The sequence below is a fragment of the Lepisosteus platostomus genome, chromosome 10, assembly GCF_059453375.1.
Source record: "Lepisosteus platostomus isolate fLepPlt1 chromosome 10, fLepPlt1.hap1, whole genome shotgun sequence".
Taxonomy (NCBI): Eukaryota; Metazoa; Chordata; class Actinopteri; order Semionotiformes; family Lepisosteidae; genus Lepisosteus; species Lepisosteus platostomus.
Window position 1 is genome coordinate 11,304,332 of NC_142620.1, and position 22,196 is coordinate 11,326,527.

Genomic DNA, 22,196 nt, shown 5'->3' on the forward strand with positions numbered 1-22,196 from the left:
GTGCAGGGATTAGAATTGTACAGTGTAAGATAAAGATACGATTTTTAGATATGGCATGCAAGTAAATAACACCCTTTACAATTAGATAATCCTGTGACATGTGAATTCAGCAAAGGAAAGAGCAAAAACTAGTTAAATCTACAACTATAAATCAATTCTCTCAGATTGATGTTTTTCTAATGTTTTCAGTCTCAAAAGAAAAACTACAGCTTCAGCAAAAACAAGCTACAATCTCAGTATTTTAGCTTTTGCAGCATAAAAATCACTACTAATTTAATGGCCTGAAAAGCTTAAACTCAAATTCACAAAAATCTTCAGTCTGACATTCAGAAGAATGTAATAGAAATGAGGGAACCATTTTAATTGAGAGCTTTGAGGTTTTAAATAAGTACACAGCTTAGCTTACTGATATAATATATTGCAATCAGTGTGGCTAGGAGCTGTACTACAATAATGCAATGATTATACAAAGAGGTCATGAGTCATTGTTAAGAGCATCCTAAAGCTCTACTTTATAGAACTTCATACTGCAACAATGCATTACTTCAGAGGAGTTAAAATAATAGCACTTGTGACTTTTCAGATCGCAACATACTCCAAGTGCAAATATTAATGTAACTGCAAGATTCATTAAATGTCTGCACCTGTGCAACAACTAATAGGTATGGTCATGTAGGAGCAAGTTAAAACTTGACATCACAAAAGCACAATTTAATAGTCAAAATATCTGCCTCAGACTTTAATAAAGGTTTCATTTTCCATCATCCCTGAAGGATTTTGTACTCTATAGAAAACCCTAGTTATTCCGACATATGTGTGGCCACGATCAGAAGCGGTACAAGCCATTCATGTGTAAAATGCCCGCATTGCATTGCAAGGGATCCTGCCCCACTCCTGGACAAGCACGCGCCTCTTTACTCGTCTACGAGTCCTAGCCACGTTATCCCAGCTCATCCCAAAAACGTTCAATGAGGATTATGCTTGGTGAGCAGGACATCCACGGCAGAACGGTGACTTCCCAGCTCTCAAGAAGAGCCAGTGCTACACAAGCAGCACGAGGGCGTATGCCACCGCTCTACAGCGCTCTACAGCGACCAGATACTTCTTATTCTTGCACCTCCCCGATGACTGGTCTGCTGTAAACAATCAGGCTAGCAGTGTATTGTTCTGCACAACATCACTGCACTGTCTAATATCCATCTGAGACCCCTGATTTATTGCAAAGGAGGATTAAAGCACAACGCAACAGTTCACTGGTAGAGTCCAGCCTCCAAAATACATCTGGTACAAAAAGGCTGGTCCCTTAATATCACAATAAACAAATTATTCCTTGCCGTGTTCTTTGGCAACAGGTTAAATCAGCTGGTTTTATGCAGTACAATCTGTAGTAAAGTAATATCAGTTAAGAATGGTCCAATAATTAAAACGATGCAAAAAAAAAACACCCCAAAATATGAATACCTTATTTTTCTAAAGCATACATAAGTGAAAGGTTCCTATTGATGTTCAGAATATATATATACACACACACTGTTTTTTTTGTATAGTTCACAGACCAGATATTCACATGCTTCAACACATGGTCGCTGTACCAATTTTAAAATGTTCTTTTCAGCAACAGTTAAAAATACTCTGTGAAAAACATCTTACGTAACAGAAAAAAGGACAGTTTCCATTTGTGCTCTGCTTTTGTGAAAAACAAAACCCAGTACATTTAGTTTTGGAGCAAAAATCTGTGGCAGCTTTGAGTGCATTAAGTATGTTAGTAATGTTAAAGAAAAAATATCTATAGCACTGTTTATGTGCTCACTGACCTGTGGGTTTGATTTGGCAAGAATTTCAATCTTAATCCAGGCCTCCTCCCTCTCTTTTGACTTTACCTTCTCTCTGTAAATAACAATAAAATTTAACTCTGGAGATCTTTCCTGTATTTTTTAAAAGACAATTTGAAAGCAAAAATCCTTCCATTTATTCTATGTACTCATATTTGTGTGATCATCCAATTTAGGTCTAGAAGAGCTCATTACATTTTCCACAGCAAATAAAGACAAATACTTGGGTTTACAGACAACACTAATTCTAAAAAGTTTATGGTTATTTTAAATAAGAGTGAAATTAATCTTTGTTTCTTTTAAGACCGTTAAATTGTGTATGTATAATTAGTGAAGCAGAAAACTTTAAAATGATCCCACAAAACATAGCGACCTCTATTCAAGTAAAAACTGTTACAAAAGTCAGATAACAGACAAGAACTGTATACTCATGCTTGTGGGGGGGCAGATGTCTGGATCTTCACATGTTTATATAAAACATCAGTGTACACTTACTTATTCTTTTCTGCTCTGAACTGTTGAGTGCAATCATCAAACAGCTTCTGATTCATTTCCATGAAGAGCTTCAGAGCATTGTAGATCAAACCATGGATGGTTCTGTAAATTCAATTAGAAGTATGATACAAGCTAGTCATAAGTAAAATTAAGCAAATCTTCAAGAAAAAGAAATGCAAATGCTGTAAACAAAGTGGGAAATACATATTCACTCAGTAAAGCAGAGAAATCACGAATTTTAAAAGTAGTCTGCATTTTGAATATAGTCTTACTTGTTCCAGTGAGTCTTCGAATTGCGATACAGAGATGGGAACATGATGGGCAAAATCTTGGCTGCATTGTCGCTGATTAGGCTCATTATGTACTCATTATTCCAATAGTACAATGCTCTTTCTGCAACCTAAAAAAAACACATCTTAGCAAGTCTAGGACAAAAAAAAGCAAAATCACAACACTGAAAATAAATAACATTTTAGACTACATTAGTAAGCTTTTCAAGTACATTAGCCAACTCAAAATTCGAACCAAGGTAAAAATAAATGGAACGGCTTTAGGAGATAAATTAAAATAGCATAATAGGCACAATTGCCAGCCCTTATCCACTGCATACTCTCCCCTAGTTGGTGAATGTGTTGTTTAAAATTGCATCTAAACCATGAGACTGTTAACTGTTTACTGACAAATATGCAGCAGATAAAAAGTGATACAATTACTGACCTGAAAATGCGGACTGGAAACACACTTTGCCAGCTGTCTAAATAGAGGCTCCATGACCTTCACAAACTCTGATGGTTCAATTACATCCAATATTTCCTCTAGTTCGTTAAGAAACATAACTTCCTTTGGACTGTGGGTCTTTGGCCAGTATTTGAGAAGTGCCATAACAACCTTGCGAAATGAAAAGGAAAGAAGTTTCTTCTTAATGTGAAAATAGGAATTTGGCAGGAAAATGTCAGCATGTCATGACCAAAGCATTAACTTAGCCAATTTAATATTTATACACTTGATATTAAAATCTTTGCCAGACACGTTATACTGTGGTAACATTTATCAGGCTTCGCTTGATCTTGTCAGCATGAATGTTACTGACAAGTCCTTTAAGAAATAATGACTGCAATCCAGCTTTTGATGGGAAACAATAGATAACCCTCGCTGGCAACATAAAAAATACCATACAAAAAAAAGACGTTAACACTTGCATTTGGATGTAAACAGTCCTTTCTAGTCCCTACCCTGAAAAGACATTTCCAAGAGCAGGCTGAAGACCATTAGATTTCAGGTTATCAGTGATTAAAACAATATCATAGCCTTTTAAAGATTTTTTCTGCTTGCTCCCTTTGTACACAAGTATCCAACAACGTACGTTTCAGACACACTTTCACTAACCTTAGGCAAAGATGGTTGTCCGGTAGTATACAGTCATTTAGTGCCTCACTTGATACCCCATGGTTGCCAAAGAAGCCAACAAAATAGGATTACTGTATTTAAACTATTCTTTACCTAGTCTATCATTTAGTATCAGCATGTATTTCCTCAGCAGAGCACGCAGCTCACTTTGGTATGTTCAAGTACAATATTTTACATACTCCATTAAGAGAAATAGCTGTGAAATGTCTACAGGTTTTCATGACAGATTTTTTTTAAATCTGAGACCCGAACAACACTTAAGTGATTTTAATTTGTGAAAACAACTGCACAAAATAACTTACTGGTTCAGTGAGAGTGCTGTCCTTCTCTAGAAACTGAACAACACAGTATGCCAGCTAAAACAAAAACACATGAGATTAGGTTTTATTCACTTTAAAATGTATATTAATGTACACAATGTATACTAATATACAACTTAAAACTAAGGGAAGATTTCCGACAATGCTACACTTAATCAATGGTCAACACCAAAAAACCAAAGGTTTTCCATCATGTCTCTCAATTTCGTCTGGCAAATTGCATCAGAAAAGTGATCACATAAATGATACTACTTGCGTTTACCTCAGTTTGTAATGTAAGTGACATGAAATTGATTTTTATATAAACTGAGACTTATTAATTCAAAACTGAATACACTTTAATAAATCACTTAAATTCTAAAGTCTAGGAACCAGAAATTAAGCCTGAAAAGCCTTAATCTTTTTCTTCCCCATATATTAATTGAATTTTGAAAAATTACATAAACAAGAGCAATGTTACTGATCCATCCATCAACAAAACAAATGGCTATGGAAGTATCTTTGGTATCTATTTGTATTAACTATAAAATGTACAGATGCTTCAAAAAGCCAACTGCTTAAGTACTCAACTTGATGGAGAAATTAGTATTTTGGTTTTAGTAATCTGGTGCAGGGTCAGGTTTTGCCCACACAATAGTCCGTTTCTCATATAATGGCTTATATCTGTTATCTTACTGGAGCATAAGCAGAGGTATGGAATGAAATAACCTTTGGGATGACCATCAGTTTATTTTCAAACTCGAATAACTTTCGGCTCGTAAGGTCTGGCTTTATATTAGTCATAACATAAAAACTTGACAGTATCAGATCTGCACTGGCTATACAATCATTCTTTTGCTGTGATGGGGCACTTACTAGCCAGAAACGTATTCAGAAAGGGATGTTCAATGTAGATGTAAAAAACGTATTTTAATAAGTTCTGGTTTTGCAGCTAAGTTGTATTCATTTGCACTGAATGGACCTGGTAATTCTTTAAAGCAAAAGAACAAAAATGTTACCTGTGGATGGTAGACACTAAGTGACTTGACTTTGTGCAAAGGCAGCAAAACTTTCAGTAAGAAAATCTTGTGCTCTTCTTTTAATGGTAAGGCAAATCCATTAATTATGCTGTCAAGAAAAAGTGCATTATTTATATGCTGAATAATATTAAACTACGTAGGGATGGTTTTAATTTCAAATGCCCATTTCCAAAAATAAAACTTTTCAGTTGTAAAGGACACAGGGCCAAATATTTCATTAAAGGTGTTCTTTGCATTAAAACAAAACCAAAAACTTTTTATACTAATAAAAAAAAGCACTGCGCTGTCTCACATCCTATAAAATCCGGCAATGTGGTTTCTGAAAAGCCATGATTAAAATAGCATTTAGAACAGAAACAAACTAAATATTCACCAGCAGAAAAACTAATGAAAAATGCTCAAATGAATAATCATTAAAAAAAGCAGAATATCAAACCTTAAAAAGTCAACCAAACCTTACTTAATAGTTCAAATGCATTACTAATATGATCACACTGTGTAAGAAGAGCAAAAAACATCCTGAACTTTTATGCACATTAAGTCTTGTACACAATCAGTTTCTATTTTGAACTTACAGTAGTTAGCTTTAGCTAGATAACAGTGCAGTGAATATGTATTAGTGTTTCAGTACACCTAAATAGGCCTGGAATTCAATTTGCAGTTCAACCCAGTTTAGCTTTTAGAGTAGAGAACCACACTAACACACATTTGGAGTCCTGCTGGCTCAGAACTGACAAATGGCTTAACTTAAAAAGTTTCCAGTCTGCAAGGGCCTCCTGCATTTCAGCAAAATAAGCACATTTCCAAGACAGAATTAACTGTTGAGAAAAACTGTAATGTTATTTTAAATATGGTGCCTGAAAAAAAAACTTCCAGCTCTGCAGCATGAATGGCAGTAAAAAAAAAAAGCATACCTTCCCAATATCTCCAGTAGTTCAGCAATTCCATTGTGGTGTTCCGTTTCATAAATGAACCTAAAAAATTAAGAAGTAAAAAGACATGCTGGAATATACCATAAATCTACTATTTCACATAACACATTTAAAAACCAACACAAGTACCTAAATGAAAATGACATAAAATTAACTTTACAAAACTCTCCAATACAGGTTCAGGATTTGTGCATCCATGTTAAAATATTCAGGTGCAGACAGTTTTCCTTTAAACATCCACTCCTGCCAAACTCACCTATAAAATATATTATTGATCTGTTTCCTGATATATGCCCTTAGACCAAGAAATTTGCCATAAATCCTGTGAAGAGTGGTTTTCAGGAAATCCCTCTCACGTGGATCCTCACTGTCAAAGAGTTCTAAAAGCTGGAAAGAAAAGCACATTTTTACCGTCTGCTTTATGTATGAAATTAGTCCATTAAAATAAAAAAAAATATAACTTACCTGCAAAACAAATTTCTGGTCAATGTATTTTTTAGCTATATTTGGTTGGAAGTCTGGTGACTCTAAAAACCTAAGAAAAAATTCATAGACAAGCTGGAAAAAGAAAAAAAGGAAGATTTAGGAACATGACAATATGGGAAGTGATGTTTCTATATTAACCTAACAACCAGATTAGGAAAATGAAGGTTACTCTTGGTTTTGAAAAATTGGAACAGATCAGTATAGACGAACCAGGTACTACTCTCACTTAAAAAAATGAGTCTTTAAATACTCATTTGAACAGAAGGCCCTTTTAATTATTAACCTTCTTGAAGCTAATGAAGTTTTTAAAGTAATGAGCTAAGCTGTTCCCTCCAAGAGCTAGAACACGCCTTTGCAACAGAAGGAGATACCTGTAGGTGTGGCCATGCAGCTTCAAGTGTTGGCTCATCTTCCTCAGGATCAAATTCTGCTCCAGTGGGATTGGAGGATGGTGGTAATGTCCTAAACATGTTCACTGAAAACTTGAGAAGGAGGGAAAAAGAAAATCAGTCGGCTGACCTGGTGTATTTATACACCAAAAACCAAGAACCCACGACAATAGCAGACTCTGACAAACGCCATTAATGCAGTTCAATGGTGTGAAGTCCTTGGATATTTAAATGCATTGGTACACTTGAATTTAATGTAGCACAATTTAATTTTGATGAGACAAAATTCAAAACGGTGACTGTAAACTAAAAGCAAGATTAAGGAACGCCTTCTTGCACTATGTTTTGGGCATTTGCTGGCCTAAAACCTTTAAACAAAAGGTTTGATCAGCATCTGGAGATTGATCATTTTTTGTACCCGCAAACTGCCACAGCCACATGCCCAGCTCCTACTGTCACCATCAAAAGTATTCACCCCGTCACCCCTTTGGGCTTCGCCACATTCTGCGTTACAATATGGAATCAATTTATACAGGATTTTTTTTTTAACATTGATCAACACCAAACTCTACAATGTCAAAATCCAGGACAACAAAGACTTTAATGTAAAAAAGTTCAAGTGGGGTGAAAACTTGATAGAATACAGAGCCATTATTCAATAGAAAGTTAATCTCTTTGCTCCATTCCACCACGGTGGTTTTAAGTAGAACATGAAAGAATTCAGAGGTGTACTTAAAAGTTACATACAACACAAGGGCTTTTGTTCATCGATATAATCATGGTGCTATTCACCCCGACAGCAAGAATTGTCATATGAAAGTGTAAAACTTACTGTTGAATAGTAGTACTATATGTTAATAACCATTGCTTTTTAGTGAGAACAGCTTGAAGGCTAGTATGAGTCGATCAAGCCGAACACAAAGGTTACTTTGCATAAGGTTGGTTGTGCCAACAGATCTGCTTCATATTCTGCAACACAGTTGACAGTCTGTGCACTTGAATTTCCACACGTTGCTCTGTTCTAATAACTGGCAAGATCAACTTGGTTCTGCTTTCAACATAATTAATCACAAACTTCCTTAAACTTTCAAGAATGCATTTAATTATACAAACATTCCTAGTCAATGTAGAAATGAAATAAGAACAGAGCCCCTTAAGCAGATATCGCAAGCTTCCAGATCTGTGTATGAGAGGGGCGAATAGCAAACTAAATGAAGAAGTTTATTTTTCAGCAATGGTACAAATAACACATTAAAAGTTATTTATTCAATTAAATGAAATGTTAAAGGGAACTGAAAACTTGAAACAGTTTGCAAACAAAATTCAAATTAAGATCTGTAAAGAGTGACAAATGTTTTTCCTTAAATAAAGTGGCAATATTTAGATCATTTAACCTAAATAACCTAAATTATGCTTTGATGGGGATATAATTACCAATCAAGATCTGTTTTCACAACACTGGTGCAAATGCTAATGAAAGTATTATGATGATTATTTGTTGCCAGTCTTGTGGCTTTGATGATAAAAGAGTGCAACTTCAAAGTTAATTTACATTCTGAAAAGAAGGGAATCTGAAGCTGGACTCATTTTTCAAAGAACATGTTACATTTACAGGCTCAATTGTAACAGTTATGCTAAACAGGAAAAGATACCACTTTGATAAAAATCAAAGCATTCTGATTTAGCTTCTAACCAGCACACACTGAATATGCAACCAATTGAACACCTTGTCTTCACTGCACATCAATAAGGTAGGTTTTTAGCCTGCAAAGCAAGAACTTAAAAAACATGATATTGCTGGGTTATGTTCTTAATCTATAGACTTTTGTTCTGAAGTACTAAGCTTACTCATATAATATTCTTCAATTAATTGGAAACATATTTCAGCAAAGGTTTTTATAGCAGCTTTATATCTGCATTCAACTAATCTTCACCAAAGTATATTAAAATGGTTAATCTTTTGGCCTTACAGTAAAAAATACAAATTTCTACAATCAGTTTGTAATGATCTACAATCAGAGCTACCTTGACACTCTTTAGACAACTGACCGGGGTTTGACCTCAGAAATATAAGAGTTTGTAACTCAGTTAAGGTATTCTACTATTTTACAAATCACAGCATATGCATTACAGCACCATTCACTAAAGTTAAAACTACACCATAATGTAACGCTGTCCTCTGCAGCACTTTAACATAAATCAGATAGATTTTTTGTTTTGATTGATTGTACATGTTAAACCTTAGTAGATGAAAGACCAATCACATACTTTTTATACATTTGAGTGAATCAATAATCAGTTTAACAAAATATTAATATAAAAAAGGACTGTGGTCAAGTACTGCGAGTATCCACAGTAAGATACAAAACACATTGTCGTCTTTGTAAAACCAACCTTGCAGGAACTCAAGACATTTCAGTTTATTTCTACTATTGATAAGGTCTCTAAATGTAGGATACTGGCACTCACCATATGAACGGCATCTGGATATACGTGCTCTGTGATGACATTTCTGTTGTGCGTGATGTACTCCACCATCTCACTGAGATCTGTTCTTTTAATCTCCTTCCACTTTAGGTCACTTAGTGGATCCGAAACAAAGTCAAACAGGATGCAGCACTGCTGCAGCTTCTGACGAAAAAGCTTTTCATGTTCCGCAGGAGGAACATCTGCAAAAATAAAAGATATGTAACTGTTAATCCAATTACATGCATATACATGTGAATATATAAAACCACACATGCTCATACTTCTTTCCAACAAATCTCAAACATTGATAAATTCAAACAATATTAAGACATTTGTCATTTGCAACAATAAGACTGATCAAAAAGTGTATACAACATACACAACATGGGGAGAGAGGGATCAAAATAAATTTCTAAACTGAAGTTCCAACAGCATAAAGTTTGGTGAAACAATGAGAAGATAGGTTTGACTAAGTTTAAGCAGCAAATTATCAGGTTAAAGAAAAACATTTCCCTTTCACTCAGACCTGAAAGGTGCCTTTGCACCTCCCTTTTCTTTGGGTCTGTTGAACTTTTAGCACAGTATTGGAATATAATAAGTAACAAATACGGTGTAACACGATATTAACATCCACTTAAATAATGCAGTTAAAATATTACCAATAAATTGCAATCAGGAATTAGTGCAATGTATCAGATTAAGTGCTATACAACTATAGCATGGTTCCTTTAAACACCTGCACTGAACAACAAAGTGGAAATTAGCAACTGAACTATTTAATCTAAGAAAGCTATATGGCATTAAAAGCTAAACTCAATGGGAGCTTTCGTCAGTGTTGCTAGGAGACAGCCTTGGCACAGACCTCTTGATCTGGTAAGGTGGTGAAGAATGAGAACAGGTCCTGAATACTGCTAAGGTTTTCTGATTCTCAGAGAAACTACAGATTCATTTCCAATACAGGAGATGGTCTCAAATATATAGTACACTGCCCAAGAGGGTCACACGTGTATGTGTAACAGTCCCTTTTACAGAACAAGCATTGCTAATCAATTTGATTTAACCACCTTCTGTGACCCATAAACAAACCCACTTCACAATGCTTGCCTTCTTAGAAACCAACTGTATGCTTGTGGCTGCCTTTTTAATAATTTAGCCATTTTGCACATTTAAAGTGCAGCTCTAAAGTGGTTTGATTATACAGTAATTGTTTAAAGCCCCTCAAACAGACTAAAGTGTTTTTAGTATACTGTACATTATCAATTATTTAGATTTAATAAAGTACATCAACAGTATTGAACCTTGCTTGTCAGTAACATGCAAGTGTTTACTGATGTACCTCATTGGAACTGAAGACTTATGTTGAAATTAATTTCACAGCTTAAGCTGCAAAAGCAGAGTGAATTTCTTTCCAATTATTTACTGGAATTCAATTAATTGTATTAGGATTAAGAACTCAGAAGCGATAAAGAAATGTCACTTTTTTTAGAATACTAAAATTACCAATGGACTAGGCACATGAGCGAAACGGTTACTGCACACACACACCTTTAAAGCTCGCACACTTATTACTCCGATGTTAAACCATTCAAACAATGCACTTTAAAAACAGATTTTAAATGTCCCTTTCATGGCAATCAGACTCATCACAAAAATTAGGATACCTATCCTCCAATCCCCCTCCATTCAGTAAAGGATTATACATGCTTGTTTCAATGCCTCAGGCAATCTGGGAAATGTGCATGAGTCAGTCCCAATTAATCTTCCTGCTAAATTGAGCAAACTGATCCAGCATGCTAGGGTCAATGCCAGGTTTAAAATGGGGCTTTTAATGGGGGTGTTACATGTTTTCAAAATGGAATAAAAACTATATAGATGATCATTTGCTGATGGTTTGTAGTAATAAATGAGACTCAACACCGCATGAAACTTCACTTCACGCACTCATGTCATTTTGGTTATAGATGAGTTTTTATGCAAAAAAAACCTGAAAGCTTTGCCGAGGGTAGCAGTATTGCTTCCTCCATAGTACACAAGCTTCAGAATATTTTTTTAAATATAGTACATCTAAGGTAAATCATTGCAAAGTGAATTTGTAATCTAACAAAAAAAAACAGAATCTATAATGAAACAGACCAGAAGAAAGAAATGGAAACAGAGTTAGCGTATTTAAAATAGCGAACAAGAGGCACTTCTTTACACATAGGCCTTTCTCTCCAAGCAGACACTATAGTTTCTTTCAAGTAAGGGCTGGATGGGATCCTTCAGTCAATCCTTCAGCTACCAATTGATCTACTACTCATTTGCTACCAGTTATATGCTCTTAAAGCAATGCAATACAGCAGGTAGAATTTGCAAGGGCCAGAAAAGCCTTGTGCATTATAACTCACTAAACAAACATGTTGAAATATCCACCTTGATGATTGCTCAGTGACACTTGTAATGCTAGTCAGTTCATGGTTTCTTAGCAGCTATGTTGCACACACTGAAATAACAGGCATCTTGTTTGTCATTAAGTGCCATGATGACACTGAAGAATAAGTCACTGCCTCAAGCCACCCAAACTAGATGTGCTTATCTGAAATAGTACATGTAGTGCCCCAGATAACCTTTCACGTTTACCAACTTCATATATAGCAAGAATAGCTCACTCTCATTCAAACTTTACAAAGCATAGATTTAGTGATGCACGCACTTCAGTTCTAATCATCATCTGCTATCCGCAGTAAACCCTCAGAAAGACTCCATTTACTGAGGCTCAATGGGATCTTGAAAAAAGTAAAAATACCAGCAAGTAGTTTTCTTTTACCAGTTTATGCATGCTGTGATTTATTATTCTTTGAATCAATAGCAGCATTTTCTCAAAGTTAAGCATCTGATGACAATTTTAAGAAACATCACAGAGCAGTGAGTCTGCATATAATGACCATTGAAAATAAATGTATGGCATTCCCAACCTTTGTGTTCTTTAAAAAACAGATCAGCCATCTCATAAGTAGTACATAGCTACCATTACCGTCCTCAGAATTGGATTGACTGGAAAAGGCTTTTCAGCAATGCAAGGTAATTTGTAACCTATTTTGCGATTTCTCCACAGATTTTATTAAATTAAGAAATTAAACAATTAGTCATCTAAAAATATCTTAAAATAGAAAGAAATTGTAGTTTCTGCAAAAGATATTGGGAGCCAGACCAGAACACTACAACAATAGGTTGCGAGTGTAAATTTGATCGCACAATTGGCCTTCATGTTGAAATTTCGAAGAGAAAAGGCATTTTTCCATAATGCCGATGCAGATTTCGCTTAAAAATAGACTTTTCCTGCTCCTTTCCTGGATTACCCAGAACCCATATTTCAGGATTGATCCACAAATCGTTACGGTTGTAATCTGGAATTCAAAATCCAGCTCAAGATATTAGTCAATGTTCAGGAGACTTTTAAAACAATTGATTTAAGAACATTTCAAACTGGTTTTAAAACTATGGCATTTCTAACCTGACCAAACAGGATACACATTTAAACTGATAAGATATGCTTAAGCTTGTGGCTGTTAAATCAGTTTAGCTCTTTCAGCCTGCTATGCTACTGCATGAAGAATACAGGCACCAATGTTTCTGAGGGTGCTTACTCTGCAGCAATTCCAGTAAATAGCAGTGCTCATTTCCTGATAGCCACATTCTCACCAGTTTCTCAATTTCACCACAGAACAGCAAATAGGAATTTGTTTGATACTAAGCACTCAAAATAGCCAGGAAGCATTGCAATATATGGCGTTCAAGGCTCAGAAAAGACAACCCCTCGTCTTTCTGCATATATAAATATAGCAGTATATTTACAACCACTCCCTCTACTTCGTTAACGGATCTCTTTGTATAGGCTTTTACTTATCTTCATTATGCTTCTTTTACAAGTAAAATGGGAAGTAATGCTCAGGTTTTGCAAGACCATTTCTAAGAAGATTTCAATATCTCACGAGTCTCTTTTTCCATGAGAATTTATGAGCTAAAGACCTGTTATTTTCACACGGTTCTCCGATGCATCTTGTACACTATAATAAACACATACTAGCATATCATTCCTACCTTTTAAATGAAAAGGCATTATCCACAATTTAAGAGCATGCATAAGTCTTCTTTTATTTAGTATTTAAGTTTACTTGTCTGTTCTTACATCCTTTAAGAGATCAATTTTTCTTAAATTCACACTACAGGGGGGATAATATGTGATATTCCAAACACAAAAGTATTGAAATGACCTTTTCCAGCACCGGTAATTTTAACAGCAAACTTGTCAACTCCAACCTACACCACCAATGAAAACCACTTAAAAGCAAATGAATTAAAGGGGTGAATCTATTTAATGACTCAGCAACCTAGAGAGAAAATAGGAATCCATCTTGATTTGTCCTCTCGTCAAACCCACACTTCCATAGGAGGAATATCCTGTCGAGTTTGTAAATTACACAGTAGAGCTATTCTGAGGAATCCTTAGAAACAAATACAACAGCAAAACCAAAAAACTTTAGTTCGCCTGCAGGAAACAGGGCAGGAGAAGGAAACAAGTGCAGTAAACAGCCTTTCCTTTCAAAATCCACAGATTCTACAGTCTGGTGGCACAGTAAAAATTAATGGCCTGTGTAAAAAAGAAAATTGTAAAATGGCTGTGAAGTATACCCTCATCTTGATCTAGGCGCCAGGAATTCATGGCCACGATCAAAAAATGAAGCTAAAATTCCACAGTATCTCCAACATGTAATATCTAGTCTACTTAACCAGTGGAAAAAAAAATAAATATACATATGAAACTCAAGGTTGCTTTAAAATGTGTTCCAACACACCCACTTCAGATTGTCAGTGACCACGTAGAGAGGTGATCAAGCACATTCAAATGAGGACCTGAGCACTGAATGATCCAAATACCGTACTAAAACCTAAAAATAAAGTAACAGATTTCTGCCATAATACAATTTAAAATTACTTCCATTATGTTACTAACATAGTATAAAAACAAAAGAATTAAGCACAAGGATTTAGACTGTGGTACTACAACACTCGCTTAACATGTCATTGTTTGCGATGTTGGAGTAATTTTTCATATTCTATTACTGAACAACAATGGCAAATTCCAAAATGTTTTTCAATATTAGTCAAGGCCTAAAGTTACATGACTAGGTATACATTACAGAATCAATTAAAATCAAAGCTAAGAGACTAATAGCTTCCTGATGTCTTTAACCTTAGCTTCTATAAACCACTTCAGAATCAGAAGCTGTTGAATCAAAAAAAGATAGCTATTAAATTATATGCCTGCAATATTTCAAAAACTCTGGAATGAAAGCATAAAAAATGTAACAGATGTGAAGCTAATACTTAAATTTTAAAACTACAGACGCTTAATTGAATTTATAAAAAAAAGTGCACAGAGCCCCTAGTTATTGCTATAATTAACATTATGCAGATACTTCTAATTTCTTTAGCCTTGTATGTCTGTAGGCATAACAGAAACTAAACCATATCTTACAGGAGCCCTTAAATACGTTTACTTTACTTGACCAAAGTGATTTGTGGACTGCAATCTAATTACATAGCAGTTAATCTTTCTCTATACCTAAAATATTTAAGACTAGAGTGTGTAACAAACACCCAGGATTTTCTACAGGTTCTTAAATAACAGAACTAAAACTACACAGAGGTTTCTCCGTGACGTTTATTAATTTGATGACATTTTTCCGTTAGCATTCAGCAGGCAAGAGAACAGCAAGAACACTGAATTTTACACAAGACGTCTGGACCAGGTTATTTAGGTAAATTATGCTTGTGCAGCCCAATAAAAAAAAATATTTGGTCACAAATGAAAATGGTCTTTAATGCAAATGTTATGCATGTGTGAGACAGAGGGCTGCAGAATGCTGTTACTATTCAATTGTAAAGACTTGTCAGAGGCAGCCAAATTTGGTCTTCAAGTGCTGTATTTCTGCACATTTTAGGCTAAAGCATGTTTCATCAGCACCTTAAACCCTGAAAAAGGCAGCCAATTTGATTTAAGATCTATTTCAATTAGTTTAAGTCATTAATGTCCTAGAACAAATGAAAATCGAAATGGAAACAAATACAGCAGTCAAAAGACTGTCTACCCTTGTTAAGACCTGCATCTTGATTTAGATGCATGATGAGTTATTTTAGTAAAATAAGTGTTCTATGACATAATACAGAATAAGTGGATGGGAATTTGATGGAGTGTAGAATAAGCATCCAGCAATTCCTAACTACGTATTATGAATTCCTAATTCAACTTTTCACAAGGATACCGGGATTTGCTCCCAACAGAAAATTTATATCTACAAGAAAAAAAATCTAAGATCTGAGAATAAGGTTTCATTTTACATTAATGTAACAAGAAGCTATGCAATAACCACGTCTGGTTTCCCAGTGAATCAAGGTCAGCACCAGGCTTTTGTGTGTTAAAGTTACTTCCTTTGTAAGGGTAATTTCGTGATCAACTTCGCCTATAACCTAAACCAGTGAACATAAACCACACAGCCTGTGCTGAAGCTGTAGGTGCCCTACCCCCACACAACACCCTTCCAGGACAGTGACTTCACTTCCTTTGACATCACAAGAGCTTGGGTGGGGGGGAGGGGGGGATGGGACAGCCAGGGCAGAAAGCAGTAAAACCAGCCTTTAAAGCTATGCACGCAACCTGCCATTCTGTTTAACAATCAACACAAACACACCAGACATTCAACAAAAGCATGCCGTGTACATTGAACACATTTCCCTTTCCCCTTACAGTGAACGGCTTTGTCGGCAGCTTATCTTACAATCACAATAGCCCTGACAGGAACAGAACATATATGGCAACGTTCTCTTCCCAGACAATGAGAAAAATGCACACAACTCACCTCTGAAGTGCTTAAGAACCACTAGCTGGAAAGGGCCATTGGAATTAGGTGCATCCACTACCATCCTGCTGCCAGCCTTATTACATGTCAACATCTATGCTATACCAGGAAGGCAATCCACTTAAGGCAAGGAACCAGCCTCCATTTTAGCACAAAAACAGATCAGAAAATGAAGCTCCCTGCTGCCGGAGGGAACTAGCTAGTTAGTGATGTCACCAGCCAGGAAGAAGCCGATTGGCTGCTCACAACTACATAAAATGACACTAATAAACTGCAAAAAGAAAGCACTGAGGATTGGCTGGCAGAGCAAGAAAAGGCAGTGTGTTTAATCAGATTAACGCTCTACCTCCATTCATCTGTGATTTAAATAGTCTTTCCCCCCCACTGCACGAAACAGGGATCTGACGATTCAAAACCCTTTAGTTCGTGCAGAAAATACTATGCTGCACTACTCCTTTTAACCTTGGCAGGCAAGATTAATTTAATCTTTGAGAATTCTTGAGATAAGAAATACAGTATAGGCAATTATTATTAGGAGTAATCTGGTCATTTTTGCATCTAAAAATAAACATTCTGTACATGCTCCTGTATTTATAAATACAGAGTATAGGATGTTTCATTCATTTTTCCAACAGGGAAATGAAAACTACACATTTAAAGTCACTTTCAACAGTTTAATATAAAAAAATTGGCTCTTATCCAAACAAGTTTGACATTATCAATTGATAGATCTGAATATGAATGCACTTGAATTGGACATTTTAATCTATGAAAAATTTTTTTGAAGCAAACAAGTGGAAAGTGAATATTATTTTTGTCTAGGTAGCATAAGTATCTTCTCAGTTTATTAAATCTCTTCATGCTTTCACAAAAAAACCTCCATGACAAATACATCACATTCTAAAGGTACTGTATAATTAACCTTTACTACCCCTTATAAGTGCATAAATAATACAATGATGGATATTTAGCAAACTTATACATCAAAATTTAACTGTACAAATCTTTCCAAAAAAAATAGTGGGCTATAAAATTCGTACTTTACCTTCAGAAACAACTATGTATAGCTTCCAATGCTATACATAAACTTGCTGCACAGTTTTCCTAAACAATGGTTCTCTCCTTTTCTAATTAATATCTGATGTAATTTGCTTTACTCAGAAGGGTTCAATGTTATTAATATGGTATATCAGAGCATTGTAGGTTATAAATGACTGACTACCCAGTTAAAGATTAAATTTATGCGAACAGAAATTGCACAGAGCATTGACTGGTGTAATCACAATATCTAACAAATTCAGCAACAGAGAATTTGATTCAGGCTACATGAGCAACACTTCACCTATGAACATCAGTAAGTCATGCCAAATTTCAGGTTTGTTTTGACCACTCAGTCTTAAATGGGTCAGGAGAGAAGAAATAAACCTTAAGATAGTCAAACTTTTTTTTTCTTACAAGACAAGCAACCACTAAAAAGAAAAAGTTAACCTAAAGCAAAATGCCAGCTTTTTTCCTTAAAAATCATAAATGAATCGCTCTTATAAAAAACATTTTAGTAATGTTACAATCTTAAAGCTGTTCGATCTAAACAACTATTTGTCTCTGCAACAGTCTGACACTTTCCAATACCCAATTAAATTTTAAAGAGCCTTCATTTCAAAATAATCTGGAAAAGAAAACAATTGGCCCCAGGGTTGCATCCAGTGTCTGAGGAACATGAGGTGAGGCTATTGTAAGCAGTGAGCATTCCTCAACAGCCACTTGGGTTTCACACAGCTTTACGGTATTTAACTGCAGAATTAGACAGAATTCCAGTCCACCACATTCCCAAAAGCAAGATGAGTTCTTAACAGTTTTCTCCCTCGTAACCCTTTAATACATAACAAAATAAAGACAATAGAGGCAGACTGCTCCTCTCATATACACCCACTGCGATTATATTTTCTCCAGGTTTATTACAGACACAAATATCCTATGAAGAGGTACAGTAGAGGCCACTATGACTGAAAGTCGGCAAAAAAACTTCTTTTTAGCTGTGGTTCCAAAAGTCAAACATTCTAATAGACCTCTACATGATTTACAAGAATGCAGGCATTTGGGTTAGTCTGCATCCTGATCTATTATCCAGAGCAACAGTCCCTAGTAAATGTATGTTACTATTGAAATAAATATTCTTTAGAGTTTCTTCTGTTTAACATCTGTAGCAATTCTCACTCAGCTAAAACCACTATCATATGCACGCCCCAACACTTTATAACAAGGTCACCCAAATTAAAACGGAGAAATACCGATAACCACTGCTAAGCAACACAGGTCAAAAAACCCCAGACTAGCAGACAACTACTCAGAAATCTACCACACTTCGCATGAAGCACCGCTTTGACAACACACCTGGAATATGAACTAATGAACTTGAAGATAAAAAGGAAACCAGCACTTTAGTAATGCCAGTAAACTGCATCGACAGTATCCTTCCTATTCAGAAAAACTCTCCTGCAGACAAACAGCAGGCAAAGAAGGAAAGTTTCAGACAGTCAATTAAGTCTATACTTAGTGCAAGTGTGAACAACTGGAAAATGTATTCCAGTAACATTAAAATACCATTAACTGTAATGAAATCCTACTTATTTAATGCAACACAGTGGTGTTAGAAAGTTCTATAATGAGCTTCAACCATTCTTATGGCTTAGATGAAGATCTGATCACATTTTAAGTCAAATTTATGCAGAAATTCAGAAACTTCTAATGCTTCAACCAGTCTTTGGTAGACTGGCTTGTGTGTTTAGGGTCGTTGTCTTTCTGCAAGATGCACCTTCTGTTGAACTTCAGTTCACGGACGGATACCCTGACATTGTCCTGTAGAATGTGCTGGTACAATCCAGAATTCATAGGTCCGTCAGTGATGGCAAGCCGTCCTGGTCCCGTGGCAGCAAAACAGCCCCAAACCATGACACTGCCACCACCGTGTTTCACGGCTGGGAAGAGGTTCTTATGTTGGAATGCAGTGTTTGGTTTTCGCCAAACAATGTTTCTCATCTAAGCCAAAAAGTTCCATTTTTGACTCATCCATTCACAGAACACTCTTCTAGCTCAGCCAGGTGGTCTTCAGCAAAGTTTAAATGGGCAGCAATGTTCTTCTCGTAGAGTAGTGGCTTCCTCCTTGCCATCCTCTCATGCACACTATTCTTGCTCAGTGTTTGCCTGATGGTGGACTCATGAACAGTGACATTAGCCAGTGCAAGAGACATCCTTAGATGTTACCCTGGGGGTTACCTTTGCGATCTCCTGGAATATTATACGCCTTGCTCTTGGAGTGATTTTTGTGGTCGACTACTCCTGGGGAGAGTAACAATGGTGTTGAATTTTCTCCATTTGAACACTATCTGCCTGACAGTGGATTGGTGAAGCCCAAAGTCTTTAGAAATCCTTTTGTAACCTTTTCCAGCCTAATGAGCATCAACAGCTTTTTCTGAGGTCCGCAGAAATCTCATTTGATCAAGGCATGGCACGCGTTCACAAGACCAGACTTTGGTAGTGAAGACTCAGGTTTGTTTTTTAAACTGGGCAAGGCCACCCAAACTCACACCTGATTGTCATCCCATTGATTGACACTCCTTACTAATTACCTCCTTAATCAAACTTATAATTCTAGAGGTTCACATACTTTTCCTGACAAAAACACTTAATTTTGGATCTTTTTGACCAATAAATGAATGAAAAGGTATATCCTTTTGTGTGTTTTATCAAGTTGTCTATTTTAATGACTTAGATCAAGATCTGATCACATCTTAAGTCGAATTTATGCAGAAAATAAATTCTGAAAATAATTCTTGGGTAGAGACTCAATATATCTGGGACACCCAAAGCCTTTAACAATCTAATGGAAATTCGTAAGAAACCTGCACATTCATAAATGTGACATTGTAAAGACAAAGATGAGAAAACAGGAAGCCACACAGAAACTATTAAGAGACAACACCACCCACAACATCCCTGATACACCTGTCAACTACCTGCTGGAGTTTTCTGAAACTTCTTATAATTTCTCAAGTTGCAAAAAAAATACACACATCACAAATAATATTCAGAGAAAGAGTGATTATGTTATTAAGTATAATACATTGTCATTAATTAGAGCACTTACCTATCACACAACTGCTTTATTTATTCCACTAATTTTGACAGTCTCATCTGTCACTACTCCAAACAGTAAGGTACTGTTCATAAAAAAATAAAATGTACTTAAGGTTACATTAGACATCCCTGTACATCAAGTACAAACACTTCTAAACTCTTGGAAATCTGTATGGAAGGTGATCATTTGTTTCCTTGCAGGAGATGGATACAAACACATCACACTTTTACACTTCCTGCATTGATTTCAAAGATCTTTCAGTCCACAAAAATATCAACACATTCCCACTAATCTACCACTCGGAAGTCAGATTTCAGTTGTCACATTTCAGATGAATTTCCAAAACAAACTGGTGGGAATTTTAAGTGTTCAACACCCACTGGGAATGGTGACAGCTAACCACCACATCTGTAAGCATGAATTAAAGTACTACACTGCTTTAGCATTGGTTGTGTGTGGGTGCATGGTTATTTTACAGTTCATACCACAGTAATTTCAAAGCTCATTCATACTCCACACTTCCTGCTGCTTCCTCCTCATAAGCATAATGCATATAGTTTCAATACCATGGCTGGAATCATATTTGGAAAACAACTTTTTCAACTGCTAATTCATAAGAATAGCCACATACTATGTTTGGAAAAAATGTTTGGTGCTTAAAGATATTCTTCAGCAACTACTTCAACCAAAAGCTACTGTATGTTACTATGATCTAACAGGAGACTTTACACATTTCATTTTCTAAATATAACACCTTTCCAAATATTAATTCAGCCTTATTCATCATTACAGTGAAGTGTGCAAGTTGACACTTAACTCCTGTTATTCTACCCATGTGGCAGATCAAGAGAACACAACAGAGCCTCTGACCACAAAGGAAAGAGTTGGGAATTTTGTTGCATACACATCTTTTCCACAGATCTTAGCCCAGCCAATCACCCACTTGTCCTGTGCTAAAACTCGATGACTAAGGATCACTGCAATTACTACATTCATTCTATTTTGTTACAGACAAACTGCATTAATTTTTTTTTGCGGTTTCATCAATTTCCCTACGGGATTAATAAAGTATTATCCATCTAAGTTTGCAAATAAGGTAGTATTAATAAAACTCCAAAGGTACCAAACGTTCTTTCCCGACCTCTGAATGGGGGAAAAAAGGACTCCGAAATTGACAAACCACAAAGTCTTAAAAACAAATTCTTGCTTCAGGGACTCAATGTTTAGCAAAAGGAGACTATTCTGCCCAGCTTGTCCAATTGGTAGTCATACATTGATCCAAGGATCTCACCCAAGTCATTTTGTGAAAGAAATCAAGCTCTTGGCTACAACATAGCTGAATGGCTTGTTCTATATATCTGCAGCCCACTGTGTAAAGATGCGTCTCTTGTTTTCAGTTGAAATGCACTTTCACACTATTCCTCATTTCCACTACTATCACACTGTCAACCTTCTCTTTAAAATACAGATTTACATAGAGAGCCATTTTGCTTGCTGTGTACAAATCGCACTAAGAAGATACCTTAGTAGAAATGCAAGAAAGGTAAAAAGCGTTTAAAAGTAGACTCCTAAATTAGTCAAGAAATCAAAATTACTGCAAATGACAGTATATTCATGAGTGAAAGTGAAAAATCTACTGCTTTCAGAATTTCCAAGGGAATATTTCTTAATTAATGGCAGCATTAAAATGTGGGCTATACATGAGTCTTAAGGATTAGAAAACATGACTGATCTTTACAAATGAAGGCTTCTTTAAGAGCTGCTGCATGCCAGTGACTGGGCACAGTGCTTGTTCCTGCAAGTACCATTACAT

General features: G+C 35.8%; 1 protein-coding gene across 4 annotated transcripts in view; it reads right to left on the bottom strand.

Moving 5' to 3' along the window:
• The window catches only part of ppp2r5ca (protein phosphatase 2, regulatory subunit B', gamma a), a 43,760-nt gene that overhangs the window by 5,946 nt on the left and 15,618 nt on the right, over window positions 1-22,196 (bottom strand). For 3 of the 4 annotated variants that reach the window (XM_088648127.1, XM_088648126.1, XM_088648128.1), the window contains 11 exons: window positions 9,350-9,549; window positions 6,863-6,973; window positions 6,471-6,563; window positions 6,262-6,392; window positions 5,988-6,047; window positions 5,053-5,161; window positions 4,037-4,090; window positions 3,045-3,215; window positions 2,600-2,727; window positions 2,328-2,429; window positions 1,815-1,887 (listed from right to left, as the gene is read on the bottom strand). In XM_088648127.1, coding sequence (XP_088504253.1) covers window positions 1,815-1,887; window positions 2,328-2,429; window positions 2,600-2,727; window positions 3,045-3,215; window positions 4,037-4,090; window positions 5,053-5,161; window positions 5,988-6,047; window positions 6,262-6,392; window positions 6,471-6,563; window positions 6,863-6,973; window positions 9,350-9,549 — 1,232 coding nt within the window. Of the gene's footprint in view, window positions 1-1,814; window positions 1,888-2,327; window positions 2,430-2,599; window positions 2,728-3,044; window positions 3,216-4,036; window positions 4,091-5,052; window positions 5,162-5,987; window positions 6,048-6,261; window positions 6,393-6,470; window positions 6,564-6,862; window positions 6,974-9,349; window positions 9,550-16,248; window positions 16,449-22,196 lie in introns of those variants that run through there. The other variant, XM_088648129.1, reaches the window with a different exon arrangement.